Source organism: Scomber scombrus, chromosome 5 (genome assembly GCF_963691925.1).
Source record: "Scomber scombrus chromosome 5, fScoSco1.1, whole genome shotgun sequence".
Classification (NCBI taxonomy): domain Eukaryota; kingdom Metazoa; phylum Chordata; class Actinopteri; order Scombriformes; family Scombridae; genus Scomber; species Scomber scombrus.
Window position 1 is genome coordinate 19,851,623 of NC_084974.1, and position 27,482 is coordinate 19,879,104.

Below are 27,482 nucleotides of genomic sequence, written 5' to 3' on the forward strand. Positions count from 1 at the left end.
TCTCAAACGATCGTGCTAACGGTCAATACAACGCAGTAGTTCAAAGTAAATACATAGCTGCAACTTCATGATTATGTACAATACAACAGTGGCTAATGTGTTTACACCTTCACATTAAATGTACATGTATTGAAGGTAAATAGAGAGTAGACTCCGGCTAAATCAGCTAATTTATTGTCTTCATTTTTTGTTCACTTTTAGCAAGGGCTACTAAATAAAGAAATAAAGACCCAATATGCTGACAAACATGTTTAAAAGCTTGGCAGATATATTGTAACGAACTGGGCCACGTTACTGTTATGTGTGTTATTAAAAAAGAGAGATTATGCCCAGATACTTAAGTCTGTTCATATCTCTCCTGTCGGTCTCGTTCAGTCAGTCACTCCGTTCATATCTCTCCTGTCGGTCTCGTTCAGTCAGTCGCTCCGTTCAATCATCTCAGTCGGTCTCGTTCAGTCAGTGATTCGCTCTCAAGATGCGTTCAAAGACACTCAGGAAAGCAAGCATTTAGCTTAACATTCGCTAACACCCCGAAATAGGGTGCTTCAACAGAACAGTATCCTTCCTGCGTGTCTGTGAACGCAACTTGAGAGCGAGTGACTCAACAGACAACCTACGATTGGCTGGCTTTCTCAGTCCCTCTTCACCACTACTTCTCTGGTTCAGAAAAATATTTTGTCAAATGTAGGAATTTAGATTAGTTAAACACAAGAGCAAAGCCTCAACCACCCTAAAATTGATTAATTTTGAATTTAAAAGTTTTGAATAACAACTAACCTCAATGTCATTAATCCATCAGTTCTTTTTTAAAACTTTAGGAAAAGTTGAGGTAACACATACAGCATCATAGAGTTTATTTACATAGACATAGTTACAGACAATAAGTAACGCTGTAAGTATGCATTTGTCATACTGAAAAGCACTGGAAAAAACAAAAAAAGTTTATGATATATACAGTATTTTCTCCCACAGTCAAAAGGCAGGTAAGTTAGGTTATCTGAAAAGTGTAAATTGTCTGACTGTGTTTGTCAATAGACTGCTTCTCTACCAATGTTTGTTGTGATAGGCGTCTGTCCCTAACAACCCTGAACAGGATTAATAGTCTAGAAAATACATGATAATGAAATTCCATTATTATACCAAAATACTTCGACCATAAAAGGATGCATAACAAAGTATTAACAAATTGACATTTCTTAAATATTTACTGAGAGTTGTAACTGTTTTTGAAAATCCTAAAAATTTTACATCTAATTTCTTTTGTCCTAAGACAGTACACAAAAGGATTTACAAGAGATGGGCCAAGGATAGCCCCGATCGTTAAGCCATGGCGAACCTCAAGAGTTAATACCACACCCAACCTTGTCAAGACAACAAGAATGAATACTGGACAGTAATAACATGTTACCACAACCAAGTGAGTCACACAGGTACTGCCCAATTTCTTTTTGTTACTATCTGTGGATAATTTGACAAAAAATATGATCAAAATGTACGAAAGGCAAATAAAGGAGAAGGATGAAAATAAAAGAGAAAATACTATGATGGTAACCTGATTGAAATAAGGATTGAGATCAACACATGTAGTTCGCATTAATGCAGCATACTCACAGAAAGTGTACTTCAGCTTTGACCTGCAGTGAGTGAGAGGTAGCAGAGTAGCTGGCAGAAAAGACGCAAAAGCACCGGCAGCGAGCCACAAGAAATGTGTAAGGGCAACAATTCGCACATTTGTTAAATAAATGTGGTACTTAAATGGACAACCAATAGCAATCAATCGATCAAATGCCATAACTGCTAAAGCAAACATCTCCATTATCCCTCCCAAATGGAAAGCAAACATTTCAATGTAGCAATGCAGATAAGATATGGTATTAACACGAGCAACTAGAACCCTAATCATTGTTGGACAGGCACTGGATGTGTACAGTATGTCAACAACAGCAAGGTTGCAAATGAGAAGATACATTGGTTTGTGTAATCGCTTGTCATTTATAATGAAGACAATGTTTATCATATTGCCGAATAAAGCCAAAATATAGGTAATTAATATAACCACACCAACTACCAAAGGCTTTTCAGTTTTGTCAAAACCATTGATAATAAATTCTGTTACTTGGATTGAAGCATTCTGTAAAGACATACTCAACAAAAAAGAAGTTGATGAAAATAGTCTTCTTAAAGCAAAAGATCATTCAATATAGGTCATGAAAAGCCAGTTCTAGTCAGATTTTGAAGAAGCGCAACTCTTCCTGAGCTCAATCAAACAGCTTTCACTGAAACCCACAAAGGAGTTCACCAAACAGCTTCTAGGATGTAGGGTTTTAAAGCTCAGCTGATTAGCAAGTTTTCATTGGACAGCCCAAATGGCCTATGTATTACTCCCCTGTTCCACAGCAGTCCACGCAACCTATGGACCAATGAATAGTGCCTGCACATAGGCCAATGTTGCACCAGCTAATGCAACCACCTACTGACACTGAAGGCGAGATGGCTCCAAAACCAGTAAATGACTCACACCTAGTAATAATTTAATTGCCATGCAATAGATGTATAACACAAATTTGTCATTATTTTTAAAGAGATGTACCCATCCACTTAACAATAATCCGGTTTTTACTGATTTACTGTATTTCACGTGATAAAGTTTGTAGTATACATAGTTTACCATTAGGTTTTCTCTGTTTTCCAGTTCATTTACTTCAACTTCATCCTCGTCTTCATTGTCTCCCTCATTGAATTGTTCATTGCAAGCTTCAATACACAGAAGACAGAGAATATGCAGCTGACAATGGTAATGCATCTCATTTTGTTTATGAAGGCATTGTCATTAATTATTGTTTATTTAGCAGGGACAATGCACAATACATTTATTGTATCAGATATCTGTAGTCCCTGGGTGGCAGCCACCAGTGATGTGCAAGTTGCCGAAGTAAAAGAGAACATTGCCTTTGATGCACCCAAAGCCCCTTTCTACAGTCATCCATGCCTGACTCAGCTGCTGATTAAAGTGCAGCTGTTGACTGCATTGGTTTCTTGGATTCTGGAAACAGCTTCATAAGCCAGGGGAATAATAGATAGGCTGAGTCATCCAGGGTGACCAGCATCGCATCTATTCCCTCTAAGGTTTCCATCCATCTTGGTATTAGCCTCCTGTATTGGCCTTGATCATATCACAAAGAAAGAGCAAAAACAAAAGTAGTGTGGACTTCGCCAAATCCAACCTTTATATCCTAAAACTTGTAAAATTGTAAAATAACTTAATAGTGTCCTTTATGATTATAGTGGTCAGCTGGAGCATGGGCTGGAGCCACAGCCACTTCTGGGAATCACTTCCCCTGAAAACCTTGCACTAGTGCTTGTTCTCAAGTCAGCTGCAGAGGGTGTTTTGATGCGAGAGTTTGTGTGTTTACTCTGGCACAGCGTTGAGTGTCAGTCACCCAAAATGTAGTATTCAGCCCAATACAATCACTTTAGTAACATGCATAGAACTGTGGAAAATACACATCAAACATATGTAGATGCCTTTGGTCGCTTTTCCTGTGCATGAATGGTACCTAAAATTGCCCATGTCAACAGCTAGATTTGTTAAAAATAAGCAGTATGTATGTAGTAGTATGTAAATATGGGCCAGAGAGGATTGTGTTTATTAGTTATTTAACCAGCAAATTGTCAAACAATTAATTCTCTAACTTTTCTTTTTCTTTTTTTAAAATCTTGTTTTTATCCTGTGAAGGATGGGAAGTCCCTCTTTGCATGCTTTGAGCAAGAGGCAGGGTACATCCTAGACTGGTCCATCTATCGCAGGGATAACTTTTATAATAATGGACAATCTAGGGATTCAGTTGGCATTAATTCTTTGGACTAAATGCAGAGACTAAGAACCAAGAGAAAACCATGCAGACACATGGAGAATATGCAAACTATACAAAGAAAGTTCTAGGTTCTGAGTACTGAGTACTGACTACTGTGTAATCCAATTGTGTGTCCAATATCTATTAAAAACTGATTCAAAACTAACCACTACAGTTGAGCTCCAACAGGGAGCTAATTAGTGTCCCATGTCAATAACGGTCTCAAGTGTGTAATTAGAGTGTGCATGTGTGACTGTAGGCCTCTCTGTGTGCATCCTTGTATCTTAGTGAACTCTCTCAAAACAATCTTATGTAATATTGTTTTCCCCTGAAGGACTTATTTGTCTTTACATATGCCAAACAATGTTTCACATTATCCACATCTCCTTTTAAATACATTATTTTCACTTTTTTGTGTTTTAGGGAACACCAACTCTTAAATCTGTGATTTGTCAACAGACATCTTAGATAAGTTCCATACACTTTGGAAACCAGTATATTACATGCTTATAAACCTGTAGGGCAGCAATATATTCAGTTCAATACAGTTATATTTAAATAGTGCCAAATCACAACAGAAGTTATCTCAGGGCACTTTTCATATCGAACAGGTCTAGACCATACTCTTAAAGAGTCTCCCATAAGCAAGCACTTAGTGACATTGGCAAGGAAATCCTCCCCTTTAACAGGAAGTACCCTCAAGTACAACCAGGCTCTAGTTAAGTGGGGAAGCATACACACATACACACAATGCATGAGGCCTAAAGCCTGTTTGGTCAAGATACATTAGTTCAGGGAAGCAAGCACTGTGGGGCTCTGAACTGCCTGAGACTGCATGTTTGTTCCACAACAAGAATATAGTTCTTATTGTTTACATGCTATGAAAGATAAAAAAAGAAAATCTAACATTCAAGAAGCTTTAACCACCAAATATATCTCATAGTAAGACTACAACTATGTTAATAATAGCAACCATGGCTAGGCATTGTCTGACAACTTTGTAAAAAGAAAAAAAAGATTAACAGGCACCATATTTCAAATGTATTATTTACCTTTAACCTGAAGGTTATGCTACAAAGATAACCACTCAGCTTAAACACATGCCATGTCTTTAGAGACTACCATTAAACACGGGGGAATATCAACACTCCTTTTGCAGTATCAATTTAGATACACATTGGGATTTTCTTAAATGACAGTCTACTCCTATGTGATTTGTAATTTATTAGAATAAATGAATAAATGGTTCTTCCAATTAGCCATCAAAAGGTGAGTGTTCTTTGCAATGCAAAAGTGCATTTTTTTCATTTACAGATTTCATGTTAATAACTATGTTGTTTACATTCCAAAATGTAGGATATGCATCTACTTGGAAATAAGAAACATATAAGAAACAATAATACTCGTACTGTTAATATTTCAGATACACAGTAATACACAATCAATTACTCTAGTGGGTTTGAGTGTATTTGATGGAAAACTGCCATTAGTGAGGCTATGAGAGACTAATTGAGGAATTGTCAGTGATCCACTGAGAATAAGAAATGAATGGCTACCATTACTTCATCACAGGGCATAGAGTAAAACGTCACTTTACAAGGTGAATTAACATGAGAAACTGCAGAGTATGCTGTCATATATGAGAGGGTAAGTGTAAATGGATGATAGGCAGCTAAACCCTTTTAATAAGTTACTTGCGCTCAAATTGTATTTTAATGCATAACACTGATTACTAGAATATGGTTGATAGTGCAGACAATTGGTTATCAGAATAAGAAAGGGCATACAAGTATTGCTATAGTTTAAATGCTTAAGACAATGTTAAAGTGTTTTATCTATTGTGTTCACTGCTTTCATTTTTCCTTTAGGAAATTTCTGTTCCATCATGGCAGAAGGAAATCAGAGCACTGTGACTGAGTTTATCCTTACCGGGTTCCCTGGACTTCATTCAAAGTACCATGGCATTGCCTCAGCTGTACTGCTCTTAGTTTATTCCTTAACTTTGATAGGTAATGCAACATTTCTTTTTTTATTTGCAACTGACCGCAGCCTTCATAAACCAATGTATTATATAATTCTAAATCTTAGTGCATGTGACATTCTCTTTAGCACAACTACTTTACCTAAGATCATCACGAAGTACTGGTTTCAATCAGGGACCATTTCATTCACTGCTTGCTTTGTCCAAATGTACTTTGTTCACTATCTTGGCACAGTGAATTCCAATATTCTCTTCCTTATGGCATTAGATAGGTATCTGGCTATCTGCCATCCTCTCAGATATCCACTTGTTCTTAAAAACTCCACCATTGGCATTCTCAGTATTATTGCATGGGTTATTGCCAAGGCAGGGCCTTTATCAATGGTTATTAGGGCCTACCCTCTTCCTTACTGTGCCTCAAACATAATCAATCACTGCTACTGTGATCATATTGGTATAACAACACTAGCATGCACAGACAGGGCCCCTTATGGCTTTCCTGCTTTTATATTTGCAATGGTTGTATTACTGGGGCCTCTGGCATTTATATTTTTTTCATATTGCTGTATAATCATTACAGTACTTAAGATAGCAAATTGGCAAGGTCGCCTAAAATCTCTGTCCACTTGTAGTACTCAACTGATAATAATCTCACTCTATTATTTACCAAGATGTTTTGTATATTTAGCTAGCAATGTAGGCATTAAATTTAGAGCTGATATGCGAATAGTAACTATCATGCTGTATAGCCTTAGCCCCCCCATGATAAATCCACTTATATACTGCTTAAGAGCTAAAGATGTGAGAGAAAGCTTGAGGAGGCGCTTCAGCAAAAGTATCTTTCCACGAAAAGCACAGGTTTCAGCTATTAGTAACTGACAAACCAATGCGTTATTTAATGTTAGACTTTTTCTTATTATTAGTTACCTACCTACTCTTTGTGATAAAATGCTGCTAAATCTGCCATAATGTTAACCCTGCCATTTAAAAAATGTTTTAATTCAAACCAAGCCCATTCTCAAGAAGGCCTTTTATGTCGGGTTTATAGAAATGTACTGAATAAAACAGCCTTGTGCTATGTTTATGTAAAACAAATAATGTCATATAAATTATATACAGTAAGTTTAGTGTTTAGTGATTGTTTAGTGATTTCTGTCCAAGGGTACAGGGGAAAACAGTCTAGCATGGGTTTGCATATTTTATTATGTGCTGCATCAGGATTCAAAGATTTATTTGTCACATACTCATATTTTGATGTAAGTGGGAGCATCCCCCCGCAACCTCTTAGAAGTCCGACCACCATACTCTCACAGAGACTTTTCCACACTGAAGAAGCATTACCAAATTGTCTGTGCATTTTCCCTCTGTTCCCAAATTTGACTAAATAAAAGGAACAATCTCATTGTTTGGTGGTGTGAACCTATTTTTGTGCCATGAACTTTGATTTTGTTGCAAGGACCCAAGTCCCCCATATTTTATTTTTGTTGAGTGAGATTTTCTTTAGTGTTGACAAATGTATCACAACATCATTACAATATAACTGATATACCACAACCAATCAAAATATATGTAATTGACATATTAGTAGTATTAGAATAAATTTCGGGGGAGGGGGGGTCTAAAATACTACATTGATCTTGATATGTTTTTGATATCAAACACAATAATAAAACAAGTTGGAAATTGTAAAATGAATGCAGCAGTAGAGCTTAGTATTGACATAAATACTGACACTGAGAAAAAAGGTAGATGGAGAATGAATATATCATTATTACAGGATGAATCCTTCAACTGACTGCTGAAGGAAGACCTTTTATCTTTTTTTGAAATTAATGCTGGCAGAGCAAGCTCAAAAGCGATTGAATGGGAAGCATCAAAAGCGTACATCAGGGGGAAAATGATAGCACATTCGTCTAAAAATAAAAAAGAGGACATGAAGAGAATAAAGGAATTGGAATCTGAAATCAGAAATCTGGAAATAGAACTATCAAAAAATGTCTCAGATAAATTATATCGAGATATATGTAAGCTTAAGTTTCAACTGCAAGAAATGTATAATAAAAAAGTGGAATATGCTTTAATTGCTTGTCAACCTCGAAATATACCAGTGTCTCCTGTTATCTCCACAAGATTAGCTCTACTCAATATCAGATCACTAGTCAACAAATCACTGTTAATGACGTCATTATGACCTATGATCTAGATTTTTTACTTCTTAGTGAAACATGGCTGACTGAATGTAGCTGTTGTGCTATTCTCAATGAGGCAGCACTAACAAATTTTAGTTTTATGAACAAGTGCCGAACTGGTAAGAAAGGCGGGGGAGTTGCTGCCATCTTTAAATCTGTATTTCAATGCAAGGAAATTACATTAGGTGATTTTAGCTCTTTTGAATATTTGTTTTTTATTAAAAGGTGATCCAAAAGTTCTTTTTTAAATCATTTATAGACCTCCAAGATACTCAGGAAAATTCATTGATGAGTTTGCTGAACTGCTGTCAGTTATCTGCACTGACTACAACTTTTTTATCATAACAGGGGATTTTAACATTCATGTAGATAATAACATGGACAGTAATGCCAAAGAACTCCCTGCTCTACTTGACACTTTTGGCCTCTTGCAACATGTGAAAGGGCCCACACACACTCGAGGCCACACTCTGGATCTGGTTATCTCTAAAGGTGTTGACATTTCTTCTGTTGATGTTAAGGACTTGGCTCTTTCTGATCATTTCTGTGTGTTCTTTGACTTACAGATCATTCCAAATGTTCAGTTAACCTCTGTGTCTGTTAGGAGAAGGTACATAAATGAGAATACCAGTGCAAAGTTTATGGAGGCTATAGCTATGTCACCAACTGTGAGTGCAGAGTCAGTAGATGAACTCCTGGATAATTTTAACTGGAAAATCTCAAATGTCATGGATGCTGTTGCACCTATTAAAACTAAGATAACCTTGATCAGAAAGAAAACACCATGGAGGAACACTATGATGGTAAAGGCTTTGAAAACAGAATGTAGGAAAGCAGAGCGTAAGTGGAGAAAAACTAAACTTCAAATTCATCTTGACCTCTACAAACAAAGTCTTTGTCATTTTAACTATGAGTTACTCAAAGCTAGACAGCGACACTTTTCTGAAATTATTAATAAGAACATCAACAACACTCGCACTCTGTTTGCTATGGTTGATAAGCTTACAAACCCCCCTAAACAGATAGCTCCAGAACTCCTTTCTACAGAAAAATGCAATGAATTTGCTTGCTTTTTCAGTGAAAAAATCCAGTCCATAAGGTTAAATATCAACACAAATCAACAAAACAATAAAATGACGCAATCCCTACGACCTCCTAGGAATAACTCAACTGCGATGTCAGAATTCAATACAGTTGACCAAAAAACCATAGAGGAAACAGTTCAGCATCTAAAACCATCAACATGCTGTCTTGACTCAATGCCATCAGACTTTTTTAAAACTATTGTGAAGTCCAAACAGATTTGCGACAAATAATAAATAGCTCACTTCAATCAGGCACGTTTCCTAAACCCCTAAAAGTAGCTGCCATTAAGCCACTCTTAAAAAAAGAGATCACTGGATGCTTCCATGTTAACCAACTACAGACCTATCTCAAATCTTCCTTTTATAGCCAAGATCGTTGAGAAAGTGCTTTTCAATCAACTCAGCAATATCTTGAACTCCAGTGGCCTTTTTGATAAATTTCAATCAGGCTTCCGACCTCACCACAGTACAGAAACAGCTTTTATTAGAGTGTTAAATGACATAAAGTTAAACGCTGACTCAGGCAAGGTGTCAGTTCTGGTCCTGTTGGATCTCAGTGCTGCGTTTGACACTGTGGATCACAGTATACTGTTGAACAGGTTGGAAACTGGGGCAGGGCTCAGCAGAACAGTTCTAGAATGGTTCAGGTCCTACTTGGAGAAGCGGAGTTATTTGACCATTGGAAGTTATGAATCTGATCGAGTGGCTATGACATGTGGAGTTCCTCAGGGGTCAGTTCTTGGACCCCTTCTGTTCAGTCTATATATGCTGCCACAGTCCGGTAAGCGTATTCCGTCACTTCCTGTTACCGACTGTGTTACTGTGTACTGTTAGCGTTAGCGTCTCTGCTCTCTACTCCGCTAACTTTGATATATTTTTCATTCCTGTGGATACTTATTCATTGTACACTTAAGCATACGCTTGTTTGGTTTAAAGCGCTTCTTGCTTTTCCGATCTCTTAAAACCTACCGCTTAAACATCTGTTGCTTTAGCTCCATTGTTAGCCCCTGTTAGCTCCACAGCTAATCTTGGTTAGCAGTTAGCCATGGCTTCTCTCTCCCCTTCTCACTCTTCTGCTCTGTCTTGCTCGGTGTGTCACATGTTTAGCTACTCCTCTGCCTCCTTTGACAGTAATGATACTTGTACTAAGTGTAGTTTGTTTGCAGTCTTGGAGGCGAGGCTTAGTGAGTTAGAAGCTCGGCTCCGCACCATAACCTCCTGCCCTCAATAGGCACTGATTCATCCTTTAACACAGGAAATTTAGAAACTGCTGTTAAACCTGACATTTATTTAGTTTTTCTTCAGTCTACCTAATAGAATTAACTTCAATGATTACTTCTTCCAAACCATCAACCTGTCTCTTAGACCCGATTCCAACTAGGCTGCTTAAGGAAGTCTTTCCCTCAGTTAGCACTTCCTTATTAGATATGATCAATCTGTCTTTAGTGACAGGATATGTACCACAGTCCTTTAAGGTAGCTGTAATTAAACCACTTCTTAAGAAGCCTACTCTTGATTCAGAGGTTTAAGCCAACTATAGGCCTATATCTAACCTCCCCTTTCTCTCTAAGATCCTTGAGAAAGCAGTTGCTAATCAGCTGTATAACTTTCTAAATAATAACTTATTTAGCTAATAATTAGCTTATTTGAGGATTTTCAGTCTGGATTTAGAGCTCATCATAGCACAGACACTGCACTTGTAAAAGTTACAAATGACCTTTTAACTTCATCAGTTAATGGACTTCTCTCTGTCCTCGTCCTGTTAGTGCTGCCTTCGACACCATTGATCATCAAATCCTGTTACAGAGACATGAACATTTAATTGGCATTAAAGGAACAGCATTAAACTGGTTTAAATCATATTTATCTGATAGATTTCAGTTTGTAAATGTTAATGATAAATCCTCTATGCAAACATAAATTAGACACAGTGTTCTTCAGGGTTCAGTGCTTGGACCAATACTATTTTCCTTATATATGCTTCCTTTAGGAAACATTATTCGGAAACACTCAATAAATGTTCATTGTTATGCAGATACTCAATTGTATTTATTAATAAAGCCTAATGAAATCAACCAGTTAACTAAACTAGAAACGGAAAGGCCTGGATGACCTGCAACTTTCTGTTATTAAACTCAGAAAAAACTGAAGTTATTGTGCTTGGCCCTAAACACCTCAGAAACACATTATCTAATGATATAACTTCTCTGGATGGCATTACTTTGGCCTCCAGCACTACTGTAAGGAACCTAGGAGTTATGTTTGACCAGGATTTGTCCTTTAATTCCCATACAGTATAAACAAAATTCTGCGTAATATTTCAAAAATTAGACATATCCTGTCTCGAAATGATGCTGAAAAACTAATCCATGCATTTGTTACTTCTAGGCTGGATTATTGTAATTCATTATTATCAGGCTGTCCTAACAAATCTCTAAAGACTCTCCAACTGGTCCAGAATGCAGCTGCACACGTTCTGACAAAAACTAGAAAGAGATATCACATTACTCACATTTTGGCTTCACTGCATTGGTTTCCCGTAAAATCTAGAATAGAACCCTTCTCCTCACTTTTAAAGCTCTTAATGGTCAGGCTCAGTGGTGTAGTCCAGGGTACACGCGGGTATACCCACTTATTTTTCAGTCAGCATTGCGTATACCCACTTCTAAATCCCCCCTGATTCGCACCTTTCAGTAGTATCTGCGAGCCAAATTGCCCATTTTTGTCCTAGGATGGTGAAGCCATGACCCACGCTACTCTGCCTCTAATTGGCTAGTACTCGCTGTCAATCTAAGCAGTAAACTGATGAGCCAATCGGAGGCAGAGAAGGGCGGGCCATGCCGAGGTAAATATTGCTAACCGACAAATTTACTTTTACAAGTTTACTTTAAATGATTTGCCTTTAGGATATGCAATGAACCGGTAAATTTAGGTAGAGTGCTAGTTCGGGTAACTCCTGAAACACTGGACACAGAGAAGAGTACAACACAAATATTACAACATGTTGCCAGTGAGATGCAGAGCAAACTCATCAGTAGCATTATAGCATCATCCTTAAATTAGCTGTCCTAATTGACGAGGCATCTTCTTTAAGTCACAAAGCTGTCATGACAGTTTCTATTAAAGCATCAATTCAAGAAGAAAGCACTTTTGAGTTTATCTATTGATTTTGATGTGTGGAAGAGAATGTTTTTTTAATCTAAGGTGAAATATGAACAAGGATGCATTGTCAAATTCAGGTCTGAAGTATTTTATTTAAATATATGTTCAAAAAATAACTGAAACACCATGTTTGCCTCATTTATATTTTACATTCATGCAGGCTGCCTGTGTGACCATTAATACCTACAAACTGCTCCTGATCAAGTCATGTTAATTTTATAATAGTGGCACACTCTGGCCCACACTATCTGTTGCAAATCAGCTGTTCAAAGAGTTTACAAAACTACTGACTTGCCAACTGAGAGAATAGGTGTAATTCCTTATTCCTTAATAGTTCACTCAAAATGCATAGTTGTCTCTCACTAGTCTGTGGGCCAGTATTGGTTTAGTAATTTCATAATCCTTCCTCCTTGAGATCAAGCAGCAGAAATGATGTGACAATGAGCAAATACTACTGACAGATTTAGAGTAGTCTTACATGTCACTGTTTCTAAAACACAGTGTTTTTCTGGGCTGCGTTAAAAAAAAGGGCAAAAATTGAGAGTATACCCACTTCTCCAGGGACCACTACACCACTGGTCAGGCTCCATCATATCTTAAAGAGCTTATAGTACCTTATGTACCTCCCAGAACACTGCACTCCCAGTATGCAGGCCTACTTGTGGTACCTAGTATCTCTAAAAGTAGAATGGGAGGCAGAGCCTTCAGTTATCAGGCTCCTCTCCTATGGAACCATGTCCCAGATTCGGTCCGGAGGGCAGACACCCTCTCTACGTTTAAGAGTAGGCTTAAAACTTTCCTTTTTGATAAAGCTTATAGTTGGACCAGCTCCTAGTTTATGCTGCTATAGGTTTAGACTGTCGGGGGACTCCCATGATGCACTGAGCTCCTCTCTCCTCCTCTCTCTCTCTATCCATCCATCTATATCCATTAACATTCATGTACTATTCATGCATTCAATATCCTAAACTTCTTCCCCGGAGTTGTCTGTGCTTTCTCGTCTCACAGGTAATCTGGGCCTGTAGCTTCCAGCCCCAGACTTACTAGCTTCAATGTTGATTTTGTGACGGCCTCATGGCCTCTAACCTAAGTTGATTGGTTGTCTGGGATTTGGGGAGTGGCCCATCAGGAGAGATGGTTAGCACCTGGATTGGTGTGGATGCCCCTTTTATAAATAGAGCTCTGGGCATTTACTCTCTCTCTCCTGTTTGAGTTGCTGGGTTTGTTTTGAGCTTTGGTTATTTATATTCTTGTTTCATTTCACATTTATACACATTCACAAACACCCATACATTACAAACATTACTGATGAACTGACATACATAGTTATTTTAGTTTAATTCAATAAATGTATGTTTTCTAGTTTAAAGTCATGTGTGGTCTCCATCTTTTGTCCTACCTCTGAGCCAGGTTGTAACAATTTTCAATGTGCTTCTCTCTCTCTCTCCTATTCTTCCTCTCTCTCCTCTCTACCCCAACCAGTCGAGGCAGATGGCCGCCCACTTTGAGCCTGGTTCTACCTGAGGTTTCTTCTTGTTATAAGGGAGTTTTTTCTTGCCATTGTCGCTAAGAGCTTGCTCATGTGGGAATGTTGGGTCTCTTTAAAATGAAAACCTGCAGAGTACGGTTTAGAACCTGCTCTATGTGTAAAGTGCCTTGAGGTGATTTGGCGCTATACAAATAAAGATTGATTGATTGATTGATTGATTGGGTCAAATTCTGCAGAACTCTAATGTAGACTACCACAGTTATGCAGATGACACGCATATATACCTAGCACTGTCCCCAGATGACTACAGTCCAATACAGTCATTGTGTCACTGTTTAGAGCAAGTAACAAATTGGATGAACAAAAAATTCCTTCAATTAAATCAGGACAAAACTGAGGTCATTTGTTTTGGCAATAAAGAGAAGAGGATTGCTGTCAGTAAACATCTTGAGTCACTCTCTCTAAAAAGTAGCGACCAAGTCCGAGACCTTGTATTCATTCACTGAGTTGCCAATGAATCAATCAATTTTCCAGCAGTTTTGGTTGTCAGAAAATATTAGACATTTATGTGTATTTCGTTGATTAAAAATTATGTTTTTTTATACATCATAATACTTTGATGCAAAGTAATAATAATATAATAATAATAGTTGAACCTATGTTTTGTCATCATTTTAAAAGTAAATTCTTTTTTCATATTACATTATAATATGGCTAGTATCCTATGGTCATTTAAAAAAAAAAAAGAAATACAGGAAACGGGCTCATTGTTTTATTTGAAGTTATAATTGTTAAAAATGTAAAATGTCAGTGCATATCAGCACACACTTTACTGACATTTCCCACACTATTTTCAAAAATCATTTATACAGTAAGCTACATCATAAGTTATACCATCAGACACATCCTAAATGTCAGCTTTACAGTATGACAATACAGTATACAGTGGAATAAGTGCAGGATTTACTCTCTTTACATTGTTTTTGTCTTCTAATACCTCTGCACCTTTGTGATGAGTATATCATTACACTTCTTCCTTGTTGCAAATGTATAACATTAAAATGGGTCACAGCTCATGTCTTCTATGAAATTGAAATAAAACATGTGCTTTCTGGTCTTCTCTGTATTTTTTCAGACATCAATCTATCTTCAAATAAAGACAAAACTGGTATCTAGTGGAGTTCCTGTTCAGATAACTTGAAACTGGCCTGTGTAACAAACACTGCCTTTCATAAACCATCAGATTTCCAGACGCGAACCCATAAATAAAGTTCTTATAATCTAATGCAAGCACATGACTACAAGTCCTCAAACAAATATGCAGACAAATCCTGCAAATGTTCTACAAAGTAATGTCCAAATACAAGTGTAATCAGGGCTAAATTATATACATACTGCAAAGAAGCAAAAGCAGGATATACTTAGGTTTAGGATGGAAAAACAACCAAATAAACAACAGGTTTAAGTGAAAAAGAATCAAAGTGAATACGGCTGTATATGATGTAGATGATAGAGATCAATCAAGAGATACCTTGATCAGTGCTCAAACCGACAACAACAAATCTCATTAAGTACTGGCTATTTTTTAAGGATTAGAGCTGGTAAAAATCCACTTTCCATTTCTAGTTCAGAAGAATATGGAGAAAAAAAAAAGTTCATGATTTACAGTATGTTTGCTTCATAATATATTCAGTTCAATATATCAACAGGCACAGTGAAGATGTGAGAGTTTGTATGTTTTTTCTTGGCTCTGCGTGGGTTTCCCCCAGTTTCTTCCCACAGTCAAAAGACAGATAGGTTAGGTTATCTGGAAAGTATAAATTGCATGCATGTGAACACATGAGCCTGACTGTGTTTGTCAATAGAGTACAGACCTGTCCAGGATGTAGACTGCTTCTTTACCAATGTTTGTTGTGATAGGCCTCTGTCCCTTACAACCCTGAACAGGATTAATAATTCCGAAAATACATGGATGAATGATTCCATCAATTTACCAAAATACTTAGATCATAAAAGGATGCATAACAAAGCATTAACATATTGACATTTCTTGAAGATCTACTGTGAGTCTCAACTGTTTTTGAAAATCCTAAAAATTTTACATCTAATTTCTTTTGTCCTAAGACAGTACACAATAGGATTTACAAGAGATGGGCCGAGGATGGCCCCGATCGTTAAGCCATGGCGAGCCTCAAGAGTTAATACGACACCCAATCTTGTCAAGACAACAAGAATGAATACTGGACAGTAATAACATGTTACCACAACCAAGTGAGTCACACAGGTACTGCCCAATTTCCTTTTGTTGCTATCTGTGGATAATTTGACAAAAAATATGATCAAAATGTATGAAAGGCAAATAAAGGAGAAGGATGAAAATAAAAGAGAAAATACTATGATGGTAACCAGATTGAAATAAGGATTGAGATCAACACATGTAGTTCGCAATAATGCAGGATAATCACAGAAAGTGTACTTCAGCTTTGACCTGCAATGAGTGAGAGGTAGCAGAGTTGTTGGAAGAATAGACACCAAACCACCAGCAGCAATCCACAAGAAATGTGTAAGGACAATAGTTCGCACATTTGTTAAATAACTGTGGTACTTAAATGGACAACCAATAGCAATCAATCGATCAAATGCCATAATTGATAAAGCAAACATCTCCATTATCCCTCCCAAATGGAAAGCAAACATTCCCATGTAGCAATGCAGATAAGATATGGTATTAACACGAGCAACTAGAACCCTAATCATTGTTGGACTGGCACTGGATGTGTACAGTATGTCAACAATAGCAAGGTTGCAAATGAGAAGATACATTGGTTTGTGTAATCGCTTGTCAATTATAATGAAGAGGATGTTTATCATATTGCCAAATAAAGCGAGAACATAGGCAATTAATATAACCACACCAACTACCAAAGGCTTTTCAGTTTTGTCAAAACCACCAATAATAAATTCTTTTACTTGGATTGAAGCATTCTGTAAAGACATAGTCAACAAAATATCAAGATGACGAATGAAGCAAAAAAGAAGTTGATGAAAATACAAAAAAGAAAGAAAGAAAAGATCATTCAATATATGTCATGAACAGCCAGTTGTTGTTGAAAAAGCGCAACTCTTCCTGAGCTCAGTCAAACAGCTTTCACTGAAACCCACAAAGGAGTTCACCAAACAGCTTCTAGCATGTAGGGTTTTAAAACTCAGCTGAAAAGTAAGTTTTCATTGGACAGCCCCACTGTCCAATCGCACTGGATAGTGATGCCAGCTAATTATCCTAATTAGCAAGATAAACCTAGCTAAACATTTATCACATATCAGCAAACTAAGGCTGGACAATATCACCTAATTGTCACATTTACCTCAGTCATGATTAATCAAACAATATATTATTAAATATACCTGTGCACAAGACACTCTGTCCTCACAGTGGAACTCTTAGTTGTTTGTACTAAAAATAAACAGAAAACCCTGGATTATGACTTCTATTGTCATATTTATTTACTAAATAAGAATAAGTATTTGTTTTCTAAAACAGGAAATTCAAAGTAAACTTTAGCCATTAAACATGTCTTGCAAATGTCAAAGTAAGCAATATAAGGCTGGTTTCAGTCAGCCTCAAATGAGAAGGCTTACAAAGTGGCAGTGCTTTTGGCCAGAGCACTTAACGTCCTCTCCATGGCTGGATTATTGGGCAGAGGAAAAAGAGAACGGCCTGACAAACCATCTCTCCACCGTTGCAGCAGGATGTTCCCTGTTCCCCAGCCCCACCTGTTTGGCTTTCAAGAGTGCTTCCAGTGGCCCTTCAGACCTCCAACTCCCAGTTGCGGCAGCCCATGCAAGAACAAACCGGAAGGGAAAGAGACATTGCTGCCAAGAGTCCAGTGGCTGCCTTTCTCTAATGTCCAAAAGTACAAACACACATTCACATTTCTGTAAAGAAAATAAAGTGTCCTGCTGATGCATCATGTTGCATTAAGAAGGGTTGCATTCCTCTCTACACCCGGAGATCCTCAAGTGAAGTAAACATCATAAATGCTTTGCTACAAGCAGAGACTGCAGGAGCAACTTGGAATGAAACAAGATCTTCCTCATGGTTGCGTGAAGGTTGTTTTTGTGCCTGCAATATTGGGAACACATCTGCATCCTCAGCAGGTATCTCATGGTCATAGGTGTTTCGCCCCTTAACCTGTACATCTCTCCTGAGTGGGGCAGCAAAGACTGAGTTATCCTTCACCAGCAGATGGTTTCCAATTGCGGTCTCTTGATAGGCACAGCCACCTAGAGCTGGTCTCAGCCGCCATGGCTATCTCCCTTGCGGCCTTTTTCAGCTGTTTTCAGAAAAAGGCAGCTATCAAACTGAGCAGAAACTTAAAAAACAGGAGAATGAAGCCTCCTGATGAGAGGCAGAGGAAAAGAGACTACACTCAAGCCCACCAACAGGCAAATCATGAGATGTTTATGCAGCTTACTGACACTGCCATCACTGCTTTGTGTCCTGGAAAACAAACACGGCAATAATCGCCACAATAAATTTTATCCAGCTCCAGTGTGGAGGTCAACCACTGCTAGTGCCTGGCCCATGAATTACTCCCCTGTGCCACAGCAGTCCACATTAACTATGGCCCAATGAATAATGCCTGTACATAGGTCAATGTCGCACTAACTAATGCAACCACCAACTGACACTGAAGATGAGTTTGCTCCAAAACTAGTGAATGGGTCATATATACCTAAAAAAAATCACCATGCAGCAGATGTATAACACAAATTAGTTGTTGTTTTTTTTTATAGAGGTTTATCACTAAATGATAATCCTGTTCTTATGGATTGGTTTCTTGGATTCTGGAAATGGCTTCATAAACCACGGGAGTAATGGACAGGATGAGTCACCAAGCTTGACCACCGTCACAACTTTTCCTCAAATGTTTCCATCCATCTTGGTAATAGCCTGTTGTTGGCCTTGATCATATACCGAAGAAAGATAAAAAACAACAGCACTGTGGACTTTGCCAAATCCAGCCTTTATATCCTAAAACTCGTTTTTTGTCTACCACACCTTGTAAAATAACTTAATAATGTCCATTTTGATTGCAGTGGTCAGCTGGAGCATGGTCTAGAGAGCCACAGCCACTTCTAGGAATAATTTCCCCTGAAAACCATGCACTATTGTTCTCAAGTTCGCTGCACAGGGTGTTTTGATGTGAGAGTTTGTGTTTACACTGGCACAATGTTGAGTGTCAGTCACCCACAATTTGGGGGCATTAAGCCTAATACAATAACTGTAGTTACACGCATAAAACTGCAGAAAAAGAACATATATGCTTTGGTTTGCTTTTCCTGCTTGTAAAAGTGACCTAAAGCAGTCTATCGGGCGTGTGGACAGCTGGATTGATTAAAATAGTCTTTCAGACAACTGAAAAACATGGCTGAGATGTAGGTAAACATGGATAGTGTCAGAACTAGGATGCTTTCTGTGTAAATGTGGTGTAAGTCTTCTTTTCCTTTTTCAGGAAGGATTGTGTTTATTAGTTATTTAACCAATTGTCTTTGAGTAAACAATGCCTTTCTCTAAGTTTTCTTTATCCTATTGTCATCCTGTGCATCAGGGAAGTGGAAGTCTCTCACAGTTTGCTTTGAGCAAGAAGCAGGGTACAGACAGACAGGACCGCTTATCAAAGGGATAACTTTCATATTATGGACAATCTAGCGATTCAAGTTGACCGTAATATATTTTTGGACTAAATGTGTAAACTAGGAACCAAGAGAAAACCCTGCAGACACATGGAGAATGTGCAAACTACACAAATGATGTTCTAGGTTCTGAGTAATGACCACTGTCAAGTAATTTACAGTGAATTCTCATCCAATATCATCAAATGTGTTGAAACAAACTTTGTAGTAAATGATATATGTGCAAAAAATGTACATCTAAAGATGATGGGTTAAAAAGTTTTGTCTTGGAGGCAGAGTGACGTGTTTCTGCAACAATAAAGTTGAGCTCCAACAGGAAGCTAATTAGTGTCCCATGTCAATAACGGTCTCAAGTTTGAGTGTGCATGTGTGAGTGTAGGCTTCTCTGTGTGCATCCTTGTATCTTAATGAACTCTCTCAAAACAATCGTATGTAATAATGTTTTCTCCTGAAGGACTTATTTTTCTTTACATATGCCAAACAATGTTTCATATTAATCTCTTTCTAAATAAATTATTTTATCTTTTTTGTGTTTTAGGGAACATCAACTGTTTAATCTCTGATTTTCGACATCAACACACATCTTATAGACATTTTCAACAAAAAAAGTCTCATATTCAAGCTGTAACTAGCCAGTGTGACATTTTTAGTTGATAACTGACTGTTGTCATTGACCAATTGATGAAACTTGTTATAAAACTAAATTAAAAGACCAGTGTGTAGGATTTAGTGGCATTTAGCGCGTTGTTGCTAATTGCAATCACATGAATACCCCCCCACTTCTAAGCCTGTAGAACCTACGGTGGTCACAAAACTCTTAAACCAGTGTTTGGTTCGTCTGTTCCTGAGCTACTGTAGAAACAAGGCAGTCCAACATGGCAGCGTCTACCGCCCGCTCCCTTTGTGGATATAAAGAGCTCATTCATTCTTTTTTTAAGGTGATTATACACTAATTTAAACATACTTATATATTAATATATATTATAATACTATAATATATTCCATTTCTGCCAAGTCCATTTAGCTAGATACCATTAAATGTTACACACTGGTCTTTTAAATACCACTTACATAACTAATCACTTTTGCTATACTGTTATTACTAATATTACAATTATATCACTCATAGTTAGACTATATGCTAACAACTATTAATAGTATAGTAATAATAAAAGCCATGTTCTTTTTTTAAAGAAAAGCTATCAGGCTCGATATTTCAAGTTTATTATTTGCTTTTAAACTGATTGTTATGCTGTAAAGACATCCACACAGCTTAAACACATGCCATGTGCTTAGAGACTACCATTAAACACAGGGGAAAACACTCCTTTTACAGTATCAATTTAGATACACATTGGGATTTTCTAAAATGACAGTTGCTTACTCCTCTGTGATTTATAATTCATTAGCATATGACAGCACATTTTGATTTAGTTTTAGTCATAGTCTTTGGACTAAAATGTCATTTAGTTTTTGTTTTTGTTTTAGTCTAGTAGTTTTACTCTACTAAATATCATTGGGTTATAGTCGACTCAATCTACCGTACGTTTAGTCGACTTAAATATTGCATAGTGAACGTGTGGAGACACAAACTCCGTCAAAAGTCGCTTTTTTTGTCAAAAGTCGCTACAGCTGTAAAAGCCGACTGACAGCTTATCAAGGAGTAGTGAGGGAAACGTGGATGCAATTTAAGAGAATTGAGAAGCACACATAGTGTGGCTGCTAGTGCCAGTTGTATCGTTTTCCCAGGGGTAGATCATATGTGTGGTTCACCTCCTCACGGTGAAAGCGATTAGTTCTGATTGGATCTCTTCCCAATTTGATTCGTCTACGAAAGTGTCAATACATTTCGTCATAGTTTCTGTCCTCGTGCTTTAGTTTTGATTTAGTTATTGTCTCGTTTTCGGCAGGAAAAAAAAGGTTGTCAACGAAATTAACACTAACAAAGCAAGGAACACTCACTATGATTTCATGTTACTATATGGTTTACACTCCAAAATGTGTATGGTATATGTATGTGTCTCCTTGGAAATGTGTGAAACTTGTGTAAAGACACGAGAGAAAGCTTGAGGAAGCACCGTTCCACAAAAAGCATAGGTCTCACCTATTTGTAACTTATAAACTAATACATTATTCAATGTTTTACTGTTCCTGTTATCACTCACCTGTCTTAGTGAAGACTCTTTGTGATAAAATGTATTCATGTGTCATATTAGAATGGGGTAGTTCCTCTATACAAGTATATTCATTCACTGAGTTGCCAATGAATCAATCAATTTTCCAGCAGTTTGGGTTGTCAGAAAATATTAGACATGTATGTATATTTCGGAATACTTTGTTGATTAAAAACTACATTTTTTATAAATCAAAATACTACAAAATACTGTGAATGTTATATACAATTAGTTGAGCTTGTGTTTTGTCATTATTTCATAGGTATATTCTTTTTTCATATTAAATTATAATATGGCTTCTATGGTCATAACAAAACAGGAAATAGGGACTCAATATGTTTTATTTGAAGTTACAAATGTAAAAGATGTAAAATGTCATTGCATGTCAACACACATTTTACTGACTTTCCCACACTATTTACATAAATGATGTATACAGTAAGCTATATCATAAGTTATACCATCAGTTTTGCAGTATACAGGATACAGTGGAATAATTGTGCAGGCTTTACTCTCTTTACATTGTTGTTGTTGTTGTTGTCTCCTAATACCTCTGCACCTTTGTGATGAGCATATATTTACACATCTTCCTTATTGCAAACATGTACCATTAAAATGGGGAAAAACTCATGCCTGCTATGAATTTGAAATAAAACATGCATTTGAAATAACTTTTTTTAAGGTAAAAATTTACCTTAATGCCCTATGCCTATACACACAATGCATGAGCATAGAGTTTATTGAGATAGACATAGTTACAGACAGAAAGTATGTATTTGGTATACTGAAAAACACTGGGGGAAAAAAAACAAAAAACAGTTTCTCCCCACAGTCAAAAGACAGATAGGTTAGGTTATCTGGAAAGTATAAATTGCATGCAAGTGAACACATAAGCCTGACTGTGTTTGTCAATAGAGTACAGACCTGTCCAGGATGTAGACTGCTTCTTTACCAATGTTTGTTGTGATAGGCCTCTGTCCCTTACAACCCTGAACAGGATTAATAGTTCCGAAAATACATGGATGAATGATTCGATCATTTCACCAAAATACTTAGATCATAAAAGGATGCATAACAAAGTATTAACAAATTTACATTTCTTGAAGATCTACTGTGAGTCTCAACTGTTTTTGAAAATCCTAAAAATTTTACATCTAATTTCTTTTGTCCTAAGACAGTACACAAAAGGATTTACAAGAGATGGGCCGAGGATGGCCCCGATCATTAAGCCATGGCGAGCCTCAAGAGTTAATACCACACCCAACCTTGTCAATACAATGCGAACAAATACTGGACAGTAATAACATGTTACCACAACCAAGTGACTCAAACACGTGCTGCCCATTTTCCATTTATTGCTATCTGTGGAGAATTTGACAAAAAATATGATCAAAATGTAAGAAAGGCAAATAAACACAAAAGTGAAAAATAAAAGAAAAGATGTTATGACGGTAACCAGATTGAAATAAGGTTGGGGGTCAACACATGTAGTTCTTATTATTGCAGCATACTCACAGAAAGTGTACTTCATCTTTAACCTGCAGTGAGGAAGAGGTAGCAGAGTAGCTGGCAGAACAGACACAAAAGCACCGGCAGCAATCCACAGGAAATATGTTATGACAATAATTCGCACATTTGTTAAATAACTGTGGTACTTAAATGGACAACCAATAGCAATCAATCGATCAAATGCCATAATTGATAAAGCAAACATCTCCATTACCCCTCCCAAATGGAAAGCAAACATTTCAATGTAGCAATGCAGATAAGATATGGTATTAACACGAGCAACTAGAACCCTAATCATTGTTGGACAGGCACTGGATGTGTACAGTATGTCAACAACAGCAAGGTTGCAAATGAGAAGATACATTGGTTTGTGTAATCGCTTGTCATTTATAATGAAGACAATGTTTATCATATTGCCGAATAAAGCCAAAATATAGGTAATTAATATAACCACACCAACTACCAAAGGCTTTTCAGTTTTGTCAAAACCATTGATAATAAATTCTGTTACTTGGATTGAAGCATTCTGTAAAGACATACTCAACAAAAAAGAAGTTGATGAAAATAGTCTTCTTAAAGCAAAAGATCATTCAATATAGATCATGAAAAGCCAGTTCTAGTCAGATTTTGAAGAAGCGCAACTCTTCCTGAGCTCAATCAAACAGCTTTCACTGAAACCCACAAAGGAGTTCACCAAACAGCTTCTAGGATGTAGGGTTTTAAAGCTCAGCTGATTAGCAAGTTTTCATTGGACAGCCCAATTGGCCTATGAATTACTCCCCTGTTCCACTGCAGTCCACGCAACCTATGGACCAATGAATAGTGCCTGCACATAGGCCAATGTTGCACCAGCTAATGCAACCACCTACTGATACTGAAGGCGAGATGGCTCCTTTCCTGTGCATGAATGGTACCTAAAATGGCCCGTGTCAACAGCTAGATTAGTTAAAAATGTTATCCTGTGAAGGATGGGAAGTCCCTCTTTGCATGCTTTGAGCAAGAGGCAGGGTACATCCTAGACTGGTACATCTATCGCAGGGATAACTTTTATAATAATGGACAATCTAGGGATTCAGTTGGAATTAATTCTTTGGACTAAATGCAGAGACTAAGAACCAAGAGAAAACCGTGCAGACACATGGAGAATATGCAAACTATACAAAGAAAGTTCTAGGTTCTGAGTACTGAGTACTGACTACTGTGTAATCCAATTGTGTGTCCAATATCTATTAAAAACTGATTCAAAACTAACCACTACAGTTGAGCTCCAACAGGGAGCTAATTAGTGTCCCATGTCAATAACGGTCTCAAGTGTGTAATTAGAGTGTGCATGTGTGACTGTAGGCCTCTCTGTGTGCATCCTTGTATCTTAGTGAACTCTCTCAAAACAATCTTATGTAATATTGTTTTCCCCTGAAGGACTTATTTGTCTTTACATATGCCAAACAATGTTTCACATTATCCACATCTCCTTTTAAATACATTATTTTCACTTTTTTGTGTTTTAGGGAACACCAACTCTTAAATCTGTGATTTGTCAACAGACATCTTAGATAAGTTCCATACACTTTGGAAACCAGTATATTGCATGCTTATAAACCTGTAGGGCAGCAATATATTCAGTTCAATACAGTTTTATTTACATAGTGCCAAATCACAACAGAAGTTATCTCAGGGCACTTTTCATATCGAACAGGTCTAGACCATACTCTTAAAGAGTCTCCCATAAGCAAGCACTTAGTGACGTTGGCAAGGAAATCCTCCCTTTTAACAGGAAGAACCCTCAAGTACAACCAGGCTCTAGTTAAGTGGGGAAGCATACAGGCCTAAAGCCTGTCTGGTCAACATACATTTGTTCAGGGAAGCAAGCACTCTGGGGCTCTGAACTGCCTGAGACTGCATGTTTGTTCCACAACAAGAATATAGTTCTTATTGTTTACATGCTATGAAAGATAAAAAAAAGAAAATCTAACATTCAAGAAGCTTTAACCACCAAATATATCTCATAGTAAGACTACAACTATTCTAATAATAGCAACCATGGCTAGGCATTGTCTAACAACTTTGTAAAAAGAAAAAAAGATTAACAGGCACCATATTTCAAATGTATTATTTACCTTTAACCTGAAGGTTATGCTACAAAGATAACCACTCTGCTTAAACACATGCCATGTCTTTAGAGACTACCATTAAACACGGGGGAATATCAACACTCCTTTTGCAGTATCAATTTAGATACACATTGGGATTTTCTTAAATGACAGTCTACTCCTATGTGATTTGTAATTTATTAGAATAATTGAATAAATGGTTCTTCCAATTAGCCATCAAAAGGTGAGTGTTCCTTGCAATGCAAAAGTGCATTTTTTCATTTACAGATTTCATGTTAATAACTATGTTGTTTACATTCCAAAATGTAGGATATGCATCTACTTGGAAATAAGAAACATATAAGAAACAATAATACTCCTACTGTTAATACACAGTAATACACAATCAATTACTCTAGTGGGTTTACTGTAATTGTTTGAGTGTATTTCATGGAAAACCATGTCATGCCATTAGTGAGGCTATGAGAGACTAATTGAGGAATTGTCAGTGATCCACTGAGAATAAGAAATGAATGGCTACCATTACTTCATCACAGGGCATAGAGTAAAACGTCACTTTACAAGGTGAATTAACATGAGAAACTGCAGAGTATGCTGTCATATATGAGAGGGTAAGTGTAAATGGATGATAGGCAGCTAAACCCTTTGAATAAGCTACTTGCGCTCAAATTGTATTTTAATGCATAACACTGATTACTAGAATATGGTTGATAGTGCAGACAATTGGTTATCAGAATAAGAAAGGGCATACAAGTATTGCTATAGTTTAAATGCTTAAGACAATGTTAAAGTGTTTTATCTAATGTGTTCACTGCTTTCATTTTTCCTTTAGGAAATTTCTGTTCCATCATGGCAGAGGGAAATCAGAGCACTGTGACTGAGTTTATCCTTACCGGGTTCCCTGGACTTCATTCAAAGTACCATGGCATTGCCTCAGCTGTACTGCTCTTAGTTTATTCCTTAACTTTGATAGGTAATGCAACATTTCTTTTTTTATTTGCAACTGACCGCAGCCTTCATAAACCAATGTATTATATAATTCTAAATCTTAGTGCATGTGACATTCTCTTTAGCACAACCACTTTACCTAAGATCATCACAAAGTACTGGTTTCAATCAGGGACCATTTCATTCACTGCTTGCTTTGTCCAAATGTACTTTGTTCACTATCTTGGCACAGTGAATTCCAATATTCTCTTCCTTATGGCATTAGATAGGTATCTGGCTATCTGCCATCCTCTCAGATATCCACTTGTTCTTAAAAACTCCACCATTGGCATTCTCAGTATTATTGCATGGGTTATTGCCAAGACAGGGCCTTTAATGATAGTTATTAGGGCCTACCCTCTTCCTTACTGTGCCTCAAACATAATCAATCACTGCTACTGTGATCATATTGGTATAACAACACTAGCATGCACTGACAGGGCCCCTTATGGCTTTCCTGCTTTTATATTTGCAATGGTTGTATTACTGGGGCCTCTGGCATTTATAATTTTTTCATATTGCTGTATAATCATTACAGTACTTAAGATAGCAAATTGGCAAGGTCGCCTAAAATCTCTGTCCACTTGTAGTACTCAACTGATAATAATCTCACTCTATTATTTACCAAGATGTTTTGTATATTTAGCTAGCAATGTAGGCATTAAATTTAGAGCTGATATGCGAATAGTAACTATCATGCTGTATAGCCTTAGCCCCCCCATGATAAATCCACTTATATACTGCTTAAGAGCTAAAGATGTGAGAGAAAGCTTGAGGAGGCGCTTCAGCAAAAGTATCTTTCCACGAAAAGCACAGGTTTCAGCTATTATTAACTGACAAACCAATGTGTTATTTAATGTTAGACTTGTTCTTATTATTAGTTACCTACCTACTCTTTGTGATAAAATGCTGCTGAATCTGCCATAATGTTAACCCTGCCATTTAAAACATGTTTTAATTCAAACCAAGCCCATTCTCAAGAAGGCCTTTTATGTCGGGTTTATAGAAATGTACTGAATAAAACAGCCTTGTGCTATGTTTATGTAAAACAAATAATGTCATATAAATTATATACAGTAAGTTTAGTGTTTAGTGATTGTTTAGTGATTTCTGTCCAAGGGTACAGGGGAAAACAGTCTAGCATGGGTTTGCTAGACCATGACTCCATTGTTGGATGTATAGCTCTAACTGACCATAGTAATTACTATAGAGAGCTCAAATTGTTTGAATTGTAGTGTCATGTT

At 37.1% G+C, this 27,482-nt stretch overlaps 5 protein-coding genes across 5 annotated transcripts; 2 read left to right on the forward strand and 3 right to left on the reverse strand.

Moving 5' to 3' along the window:
• Positions 1–1,204: 1,204 nt before the first annotated feature.
• LOC133980846 (olfactory receptor 4D10-like) lies at positions 1,205–2,143 on the reverse strand. The gene has a single exon (XM_062419661.1). The coding sequence runs from the start codon at positions 2,141–2,143 to the stop codon at positions 1,205–1,207; it is 939 nt and encodes a 312-aa protein (XP_062275645.1).
• Positions 2,144–5,739: 3,596 nt separating this feature from the next.
• On the forward strand, positions 5,740–6,714 carry LOC133980994 (olfactory receptor 2AT4-like). Its single transcript, XM_062419879.1, has one exon. It carries the CDS (start codon positions 5,740–5,742, stop codon positions 6,712–6,714), a length of 975 nt encoding a protein of 324 aa, XP_062275863.1.
• Positions 6,715–15,830: 9,116 nt separating this feature from the next.
• Positions 15,831–16,757, reverse strand: LOC133980995 (olfactory receptor 4D10-like). The gene has a single exon (XM_062419880.1). The coding sequence runs from the start codon at positions 16,755–16,757 to the stop codon at positions 15,831–15,833; it is 927 nt and encodes a 308-aa protein (XP_062275864.1).
• A 5,994-nt stretch (positions 16,758–22,751) lies between these two features.
• LOC133980996 (olfactory receptor 4D11-like) lies at positions 22,752–23,678 on the reverse strand. The gene has a single exon (XM_062419882.1). The coding sequence runs from the start codon at positions 23,676–23,678 to the stop codon at positions 22,752–22,754; it is 927 nt and encodes a 308-aa protein (XP_062275866.1).
• Positions 23,679–26,100: 2,422 nt separating this feature from the next.
• LOC133980997 (olfactory receptor 2AT4-like) lies at positions 26,101–27,075 on the forward strand. The gene has a single exon (XM_062419883.1). It carries the CDS (start codon positions 26,101–26,103, stop codon positions 27,073–27,075), a length of 975 nt encoding a protein of 324 aa, XP_062275867.1.
• Positions 27,076–27,482: the final 407 nt, after the last annotated feature.